We start from the raw sequence: 10,667 nt of genomic DNA, 5'->3' as shown, positions 1-10,667 counted from the left end.
TTGGAAGTCCTACTTTTTTTGTTCAGCAGTGTCAGGGTTTTTTTTTTTTTTTTTTTAAGATCTGACAGATCATTATTGTCTCACTGTGGTCCTTTGAGCTGTTTGTCTGAACCATGAAGTCAATTTTTCTCTTCTGGTGCCTCAATGGAGCAGAATAACGGAAACCCAGAAGCAGGTCTGAACTTACCATTATATTTGTCAGGTTAATTTGGGACACTAAACCACCTAGAAATCCTTATGGATTGGGGGTTTAGTGTCCCAAATAGCCCTGTTGTAATGCTACCTATGCCCACATTAAAATAAAAATCCTTTATACATACCCAGCGGCAGCACTCCTGGCATCTGCACAGTCCTTCAGTGAAGCCAGAAGTAAGATGCAAGGAAATGCACAGGCACTGGGAGCACCAGACACGACTCTGACGAGGTAAGTATAAAGGAATAAATAAATATATGTATGTATGTGTGTGTATTTTTTTTTTTTTATGGTTGTAGACAATGTTGCTACAGGATTATTTTGTACACTAAACTACTGGTCCATTGGGACCTGTGGGTGGTTTAGTGTCCCAAATGGACCTACCAGAACAAAAAGTAGACACCGAGCACACTCATAGTGCAGATAATCATAAATATTCTGTGGCAATTTGAAAAACCCACGAGTGACAGATAGACCTGATTGGCCTCTCACCTAATGTGACTGTGATCCCGTTCAAAGTTGCGTTTAGAAGATTGATGACTAGGTGGAGGGAGCAGCACGTCACAGGAACACCAATAGGAAAGGACCAGGTGTAAAAGAAATGTAAAAAACCAAAAGGACCGCGCTCTCAGGTCAATAGATTTATTGGGAAAAAACTGGAGCGCACAACACAGACTCACCGTGTTTCGGGCCTAAATGCCCTTTATCAAGTGCATAAACTGTTTAAAAACACAAGACATGGAAAATATAAAACAGAAATATCACAGGTCCATTTTGATTGGGGCCAGTGAGGGAAGTCATATAGTGACATCTGTTAAATACAGTCTCCCATTGTAAAAACTGTATATGTTTAACCAATGTATTTCAATAGTCTTCACAGGTGGAATATTGGCAGTCTACTATACTATAATATTCCAACCTTTTTTTCCCTTGCAGTATACTAATGCATACCAGTGAGACGGAGGCCAAATGGCCCTTCAAACTGGCAACAGAAGGATATGGAGATGTTTAGTGTGTACAAGTTTGTTGCATTCAAGCTAAACAAAGAACCATGTGATGGAGTAAGTACATGCAGTGGGAATTGGACTGACATATTATTGAACGCCTCTGGATTGTAAGTTGGAGGCGCCAGACTACAGTAGTGCGGTAAAAATTAAACACATAGTCTTAACCAAGAAATTATAAATTGAAGTAGTGAACTCTCCAAACTCTGAATAAAATAGTTTGATTAGAAAGTTCGACTCATCAGAAACCAGACGCATCATCATTTTAATTTTTATTGCAAAAGTCATAAAATTTTTTTAGTCACGCATAGATAAACTGCCTTGACAAGAAAAAAAAAGTTAGTATTTAAATTAAAAATATTTCCACAACCATTCAGAAATACATTATTCCCATCTTGGCTTTACATACTAATTCACTTTTATTACTAACAATACACACAGTCTGCAAGTGTGTGCAGGTTATCGGTTACCTTCACTAGCTGGGGCTCTGCATTGCAGAGCGCCGACTACTGAAGCTGAACAACAAAAAGGACGAGAAGAGTGCAGATAGCTTTTCAAAAATTAATAAATAAATGGAGTTTAGTACAAGTCAGTTCCTTTCTGGAATTACAACTACATGTAAAATCGGTTTAGGTGATGAAAACAGGATTTACACCAGTTGTAGTAAGAAAATAAAAGTGCAAAATAGAACAAGAACTACATGACTACATTTGAGTGACTTAAATGGGAATCGGTCATAAGTTTTATGCTGCCCAAATCCTAATAAGGTCCATAAGAGAGGGCTGATGTTTCAGAGAACACTTTATAATGAGCCAAACATAGGCATATTAATCTACTAGCTCGAATGTGGAGACCTGTCAATCCAATGGAGCTAGGCAGAGGGTGCTGTACGTGAATTCTTCTGCTTGTGAACAATTTTACAATTATGGCTTCTCTGACTTGCCACATTGTTACAGCCCTCCGTAATGACTAACCAGGTCAGAAGGCCATGCTGCCCATAGGCTAGCAACATGAAAAGGAGGACAGGTTCCTTTGCTTTATTGATATGGATTTTGGCAGCAAGTGACAGTTTACATTTTTTTTCTATTGATTTTATTGCAAGACACGATATTATCTCAAGGATTTTAATCTAAATGTTTCCAACAACATTTTATATAGTAAACCCTTAAAGAGCCTTTCCACATAATTCTATTGTATAACACAAGGTTAAATAAAGAATATCACGGCTTGTCTCCCGCCAAACAGCTTTTCTCGTTCTCTGCTGTCAGCATAGTACTCATATGCTCAGTCAATTGAGAATGTGTTGCCATGGAATCATGGCCTGTTAATTTACAGTGTTTCTAGTAAACCAATAGGTTTCTGATTAGAGCCTATTCAGACAAATGAGGATGCTGTCCATGATCTGTGAAAAAAAATAAAGCATGCTGTATTTTTTTTTTTTTTTTTTTTTTAACAGATCACGGCGGGTTCACACTTGCGCCCGGTCTCCACTTTCAGTTTCTGTCTTCTGCCCAAGAAACTGGACAGCAGACGGAAACCGGCAATCACCTTTTCAAACCCATTCATTTGAATGGGTTTGCAAAGTGTCTGCCTGTGAGCGCTTTATGGTCTCTGCGGCGAGACCGTTTTTTTTTTTTTTTTTTTTTTAACCGGACACAAAGTGGGACATGCAAGACTGTGTCCAGTTAAAAAAAGCTGGTTTCACCACGGAGACCACAAAACGCTCACAGGCGCTCACGGTCTGCCGAGCTTCCATCTCCTGTCGGCAGAAGACGTGATGTGAACCCGCCCTTAGACAGCTGCGCAGATGTGTTAAACACTCAGATCGGTTGTGTGAATAGAGCGTTACTCAGATCTTCAGCGCAAGGCTGAACTGAAATTGTTGTGACATCACAGAACAGGCAATGAGGTTTGGCAGAACAAAGGCCATGCTTTTCCAAATATCTTATAGTCGTATTAATCTGATTTTCGAAAGAATAACCTTGGGGGGGCTTTTTAAGATCTTATTTATAATTAAGTGAAGATAAGCTCCAATCTATTAACACAAAAAAAGAAAAGAAAAAATATAGCGCCCTGTTCCCATTAAAAAATGTGCATGCCACATAATATTTTTTTTACAGTTCACAATAAAAACACTTATGAATTTACATACAGTAATAATTTATTCAGAAATGTTCAGTTAGATTACTCTGAGACGTTTGGTCTCATCATAAAAGAGCAGCCATCTCACCTCAAATACCAGAACATACACTATACAGCATAGCAGTGAAAAGAATCTACCTATTCTCTGACAAAACAGAGCCTAAGAAGGGGGGAAAAAAAAACAAAAACGGTTGGATGTTGTCTAACTGCAACACAGATTTCCTTTTTTCATTGTAGATTGTTACACAATACCTACTGTACCTATGCACATCATGACATCACAGTACTTGGATTGTCAGATCAGTCATGCAGAAAGGCCAGCCAGAGAAGAAGTGGAAGAGAGAGAGAAAAAAAAGAACAAAAAAATAAAAATAAAAAAAACAACTTTCAGTAGAAATCACATTGCTGTTAACAGCTGCATGATACGTTGCGTAAATGTATTCACAATGACTAAAACAGTCTAGTTTTCACTTCAATACAGGTTTTGCCTGATGCGATTAGGTCGGTCAGATTCTTTCCAATAACAGATACAGTTAGAAAGGGCTTCTGTAAGGTTTCACTGGTTATTCTCATACTTAGTACTTTATAGTACTGAAATGCTCTACAAGACCGACACGGTTTATTGAAAAATCTCTATAAATATCCTAGGTTTTACTCTTTTTTAACCTGTATCAGTTATATTACAGTAAATAAGTGAAAATCTTGTTTAATGCATTATGGCTTCCTGAACAACCCTCAAAATTCGATATTTACAGATTTTATATTTGTGTCTTTTAACAATATACACGGACAGCTAAAAAATAATACATCAGTATTTCATTTCAAAGAAATGCGGATAGTCTTTTCAAACAGAAGTCACCAAATAGGAGCCAGAATGTCTTTTGGGACTTTGTGACCCGCTAGAGTCTGTAGCTTCGCTTTTTGAGTCCCTTTTCTTGGAGTTTGTGGTCACAGGTGTTGGGATCTGGGAGGGTCGGGCTGTGCTACTATCTGCATTGCTTTTTCGGGGGCTAGGGTTATAATTAAATGGAGTTACACGTGCGGCAACAGTCCCACTGGGTGAGCTGTGTTTGCTTGAACTGCTAGAGCTAAATGGAGTACGCTCTGTAACACAATTCTCATTGGTCTCTGGCCCCGGAGGCTGGCTGCTGATTACAGGTTTTGGGTCAGCCCCTTTTGGATCCGAACCATCCACTTTAATAAAAGATTTCTGCCTATTCTCTAGAACAAGCCCATTTCCATTCCCTGAATTATGCCTTCCATGCGAGTCTTTTACCCCCTCATCTTTTTCCCCTTGCTCTGAGATATTGTCAATAACTGGGGGAGAATTTCCTGTGGGGGATCTGCCTGACCTAGGGTTATTGATTGGGCAGTCCTCAATCCTTACCCATACGTCCTCTGTTTTAGAAACTGCCGGGGCCATTTGATAGACAGTCCTAGTTTCCGCTGATTCACCATGAGTATTTGCTATTCCATTATTTGTGGACTCAAGTACTTCATTTTCCTTTATTTTCCTCCAAGTTCCTTTTGCAGATTGACCATCTGTTGCAGATTTAGGCCCTGGAAAGGAACATGGCTGTCTTTCGTCTTCACTTTTTGCTTTTTCACTAGATTCAGAAGATGCAGACAAAATGGAAGAGGAGCTTCCGGTTCTTCTCCAAGTGCTGACGCGAGGAAGTGATGATGAATGCTTACTGTGTTCACGCTTCCATGTTCCCGATCGTGTAATTGGCAGCCTGGATGGAGACTCAGAATGGGACCGGCTTATATCATGACGCTTTCGGACATCACCATGTTCAGATGAAGTATTGAGATTTGGAGGTGTTTTTCTCCATCCGCCTGATTGTACACAATGAGTTGATAAGGACATATCAGGAAGAGAAGGACTTAATACTGGTGTCTGAGACTGAGAAGATCGTGTTGGGCTATCAGCTCTTGATGAAGAGGACAAGGACTCAAATGATGCAGACTCTTCCAATTTTCTCCTTAAAGTTGGACTAGGCGCTTCCTTAATAAAAGTAGACTGACGTACCAAAGTTGGTCGTTCAGATCTATCAGACTCACTTCCACTAGATTTTGTTGAAGACATTCTGGACAGTTCTACTTTCTTAGTCGATCCAGAGTTGTTTGTGTTTTGATTCAAGCTTTTTGATGCAGATTCACTTCTTGGTATTCCACTGGTTGTTTTGGGTAGATTCGACTGTTTGCTCATATTCTGTTGACTTAGCTGCCTTCCTGGAGATGTGTAGGACATTCTGCCTGAGCCAGAGGATTTGGTAGATGCTGTGCTAGGAGAGGATGTTCTTGGCAGCTGAGAAAACTTATTTGGAGGGCTTATGCCATTTCTTCCTGGTGAAATTGAACTTCGACCAGGGGACTGCATAGGTCTGCTTAGTGGCTGAGGAGAAGGTCTTGAAGGAGTAGAGTCTCTTGAACCTGATCTAGAAGGTCCTTTACTTGGTCCACCCGAGGCAGCAGGCTGTCTGCTATTGTAGAACGATTCAGATTTTAATGGTTTTTGCACCCTAGGAGAGCTAGTCGAGTTGTCATTAGAAGTTTTGGATGAGGTATTCTTTAGGATGGGAACTTTCTTTGAAACAGGGCTTGTACTTGGAGAACTAGCACGGACACCTGGAATGTGAATCATTGTTCTGCCTCGAGATATTGAGGGTATATTTGCTTGAGTTGGCTGTTTACACTGACTTGAAAAATCAGAGCTTGAGCGTGACTTTCCTGTAATCATACTTTTATAGACCTTCTTTCCTCCTTTAATGCCTTTAGTCTCCTCCTCATTTTTCTTACCCTGCAATGAACTTTTTTCTCCAGGCTTTAAAATTCTTGGGCCTTTGTTTGGAGTGATGGGTTTCTCTTCTTTGTCAGGTGTTAGATGGAAAGGAGATCCCAAAGAAATGCCTGATTTTAATGAAAGGATAGAATCGGAGTCTGATGACCCTTGTCGGGACAAAGAGACAGCAGCAGCGGCTTGATGTAGACGGCTAACAATTGAGTTGGCACCTTCCTGAATTGCTTTCCAGTCAAAGTTTTCTGAATCTGGAGAAAATGCATTTTCCGAATCAGGACTTTGTAAATCTCTTAAATCTAGAGTAAGATCTGGCTCTTCGGCAAGAATACCACCTATACTATTTGAACGGACCTTCTCATTTTCACTTTTGGTCTTTGAGGGCTTTTTCTTCTTTGGCATTGCAGAACTAATACATTCTTGTAGCAGATCATCTTCAGAGTCAATGCTTAAAGAACTCAGAGAACTATTACGAGAAAAGCAAACTGGGGTATCCTCAACATGAAATGACTTGGGAGCATACCCCGAGGTCTGAGGTCTCCGCATTTCAATTTGTGAGTCAGCGGGTTCATTTTCTTTAGGTGGCTTAACTTCTTTGTTATTATTTTCTTGGTCAATATCACTTAATGAACTCAGAGATGAATTGCGAGAAAAGCATACGGGTGTGTTTTCAATAGCAAAATTCTGCATTTTCTCATCAGAAGCTCCTCCTCTGTCTTGAACTTTAGATGCAGGTGGGAATGAAGCCTGCTTTTGGAGTAATGATTTTGACGGACCTCTCACAGCTATATTATTTTGCTCATGCTGCCCATGCCCTGATGGTTGATTTGATGATGGATATTTTTTGTTTTCTGCTCTTGTATCAGTTTCTTTCGCTTCTTTTTCTTTCCGTAACTCTTCTTTTTCTTTGGAAAGATCAACATCATCCTCATCAAAGTCTAAAGAACTCAATGAATCATTCCTTGAAAAACAATAAGGAGTGCCCTCAATTGGGGTATAGTTGTGAGGTGAATCAAATGCAAAGCTTCCTTTTACACGTTCTTCATTGTTAGGAACTTTTTCATTTGCTTCTCTTGGGTTTTTAACATTCTGTTTCCTTGTATCACTGTAAGGTTTCTCAGGTATTAAACTCATTTTTTGATCTTGGCATTTCTTTGCACGTCCATTTGGCTGTGGCATAGGTTTCACAGGAGATGTTGGCTTCCTTTCATTTTCTTGTGAATGTCTATTTCCGGTCGAGCCGGCAGATGTATGATTAATCTGATCCATAATCTTTTTGACTCTGTAAGGCTTGTGGCTTTTACCTTTGGGCATTGCCGAATGTATGCATTCTGCGAGAATATCACCTTCCTCAGTTTTATCTTCATCTAAGCCTGATGCTGCAGTATTTGAGCTTTTTCCTGTTTGAGTCTCATCTGTACTCCTACCCTCAGTAGGTATTGTATCACGTTTTTCATAGTTAGCAGAAACAGGTACTGCATTGGCCTGATCATTATTTGCCAGCTCATTTGGTGGTGACTCTATGGTAAGGTCGCTGAGAGAAGTTGCTGTAGAAAAATTTATTGGGGTACCTTCTACACAATAGACTTTAGGCATATCATCTGCATGGGTGAAACTGACATGCTTTTGAGCCTGTAGTCGGTTTTGAGGAGGAAGGAGTTTATAAACTGGAAGCTGGCTTGGTTTTCTAGCAGTAGGAGGTGGTGCTTTGGATGCAGCCGGCTGGGAAGATTTCTTGTTTTTCCTTGAAGATTTTGTAGGCATAGCAGATATTATGCATTCCTCCAGTATGTCAATATCATCATCTGTATCATCCAGCATGTCTTTTTCTGGTTCTCCTTGTTTTTCTTCCTTTTTGTCATGACGTTCCGTTGATTCTTTGGATTTCTCAGACTCTGCTTCATTGGCTTGATCATTTTCAAATACTGGAGGCATAATTTTAAGCTCGACATCTTTAGGGATATATGGTTCATCAAGGCTAAGAGCACTGAGGCTCGATGCACATGAAAATCCATCGGGTGTACTCTCAGTAGCAAAGTGTAGTAAGGTATCTGCTTCCTGTAGCACCTGAACCCTCTGAACGGCTGCATGCACCGCCGTCTGTTTGGTCACTGGCTCCCTTTCCTCCGCATTAGTTGTTACTTTTGGTTTACTGGTCTCTCTCTTGTTTTGTACAGCTTGAGGAGGTGGTGGAGTTTTACATCTGCTTGGTGGCATGGTTTGCCCTGGGCTGTCAGGAAGGTCACTAGGACTTATTATTCCACTAACCATACCACTACATGGTTCACTTTGCACAGAGCTAGCTATTGAATGACTTTCAAAACTATCCAGTGAGCTGACAGACGTACATCTGCTGAACATTAAGGGAGTCTCTTGGACATAATGCTCTGGTGGGCTTTTAGGTGTCTGAGCACCACTTTTAGAAGGAGATTTGGCACCTGAAGAAAATTCTACCGATTTGTGTCTTGCAGCGTCTGATGGAGACAAGTTTGAAGAGTGTAGTCTGCTACTTTTAGTACGTATATGGTGTGGTGCGGCACGAGTTTCATTCGAGGAACCTTCTTTTGTTGAAGCATCTCTGCCATCTTTTAGTTCAGTTATTTGAAGTGTGTTATTGCTACCCTCTCCCTGGGCATTTCTCTCTCGCCCTTCAATTTCATCCTCAGCAGAAGATAAAGAGGATAGAGAACTGCAGCGGGAAAAACATATAGGTGTGTCTTCAACACAGTAGGTTTGTATGGTTTCTTGGTTAATTGAAGGAGGTTTGCTTGTAGCTTGTTTCTGTCTGGTCTGTCCACTTCTGGTTTGGGCAGAATTAGGATGAAGCTGATTCTGTCTGTTTGTATTTGGTGATGGTGTTGGTGTATTACTACTAGATGACACATGCTCTTTCTTACTTCTCTGCTTGTTAGAACTTTTTGAAAAGGAAAATGATGACTTTTGAGCTGATGGCGGAGCATCTGCTTGATACTTTCGACTATAGTCTATGGGCTGTTCCACGTGATGTTCCTCTTGATTATATGTAGTGATATTAAAGTTGACTTGCCTTTCGTCTTCCTCCTCCTGCTGCTCCTCTTCAGAATAGCGTTCACCAAAGTTTGTTGTTTTGTCATCATCATAATCATCAACCTGACAATGTGGTTTGTTAGACTTTTGATTCATTCCAATAGTAGAATTGGCTCGCATTTGATCTCCTTGTGTGTTTGGAGCTCTTGATCTATATGGGGAAACATTTTCTGGTTGAGCAAAGTGTGAAGAGAATTTTTTGTGTTTTTCTTCTTTATTTTCAGTGAATGCATTAAAAGATGTCTTTTGGTTCCTGGGCTGCCTCTGCTCATTTTGTTTTATTTCATTGTCTATTAAGTGTTTAGGCCGTGCCCATCGATCATTTTGAGTTGGACTTTGCCTGCCAGAATTCAACTGCTCATCTGAGTATTTTAGGCTATAATTTATTGGGGTATCTAGTTCCGTGTCATTATCATCCATGTGGTTAGCACTGTGTATTTTGTGAGCAAGCCCTGCAGGATATTGTCCATAACTGCAAAATTTACCCTCATCATCTTCAGAGTAGGCCTCAACTGAAGGCTTGACTTGACCACGTTTCCCATAGCCATCTGTGCTGCCAACACTGTTTAAACTATCATTTGATGACATTTTAATATACGATACAGGACATCCCCTGTTAGAATGATCGCCTTTGCTGAAACTATATGGATTTGTAAGAGAATGGTTTGCAGAGGTCTTTCTAGAAGAAGTTCTTTCTTCCAATGAACTGTGCATTTCTGAATTGGATGGTGAAGTTCTGTCCTCAACAAGATGAATATTTTCATCCAAAACTTTAGAAATTGGAGTAGTAGCTGATAGCTGTAATCCAATACGCTTGGATGAGTTTCCTTCACTCACCGTATGATAGTTATTTATTCCTGGTCTATCTCTGTCCTTTTCAGTCCTGTTACCGTCACCTGCTGTCCTGGAAGATGGTGCTGGCAATACAGTTGCATTCATATACGGAGAGAGAACTGTTAAATTCCCAGGGTTATAGTTGTCTGACCTACAAATAGACTCATCATGTCTACTTGAGTCCAGGCCATATTCACTGTACATATTCTGCTTATGTCTCTGCTTATTGCGGTGGGAGGTTTTAGGACTTAAGTTATCAATGTTGTCAAAAGTTTCGGATAAATGTTGTGCGTCCAGCTCTGCTTCTAGTGCTTTCTGCTTACGAACGTGAAGAGATGGGACAGTGGATCCTGGAGACATGATATTGGCATCTTTATATTTAGCAGGCCTGTTTGCCATAAGATTCCTTAAGGCTGCTGCACTGCCCATTGCTATCATTTTGTGCTTTGAATGAATGAGGTTCTTGAGCATGCTGACGGCACCCATATCCCAGAGAGCTTCCTGATCCTTAGCATTGCGTGCAGATAAATTCCACAAGGTACCGCAGGCATTGCTGACAATTGTCAGGCTGTGTGACTTTAAGTGCTGTAATAAAGTCTGCAAGCAGTTGTTCTCCCGTAGGATTTGC

General features: G+C 40.4%; 1 protein-coding gene across 5 annotated transcripts in view; it reads right to left on the bottom strand.

The window, feature by feature from the left end:
* Positions 1-2,015: 2,015 nt before the first annotated feature.
* APC (APC regulator of Wnt signaling pathway) overlaps positions 2,016-10,667 on the bottom strand; it is an 89,329-nt gene continuing 80,677 nt past the window's right edge. For all 5 annotated transcript variants that reach the window (XM_075272133.1, XM_075272148.1, XM_075272141.1 and 2 more), the window contains one exon: positions 2,016-10,667. In XM_075272133.1, the coding sequence (XP_075128234.1) occupies positions 4,184-10,667 (6,484 nt within the window). In that variant the 3' untranslated portion in view covers positions 2,016-4,183.

The sequence above is a fragment of the Leptodactylus fuscus genome, chromosome 1 (genome assembly GCF_031893055.1).
Source record: "Leptodactylus fuscus isolate aLepFus1 chromosome 1, aLepFus1.hap2, whole genome shotgun sequence".
Classification (NCBI taxonomy): domain Eukaryota; kingdom Metazoa; phylum Chordata; class Amphibia; order Anura; family Leptodactylidae; genus Leptodactylus; species Leptodactylus fuscus.
Note: the sequence above shows the minus strand (reverse complement) of the source record. Positions and strands in the feature narration are given on the sequence as shown.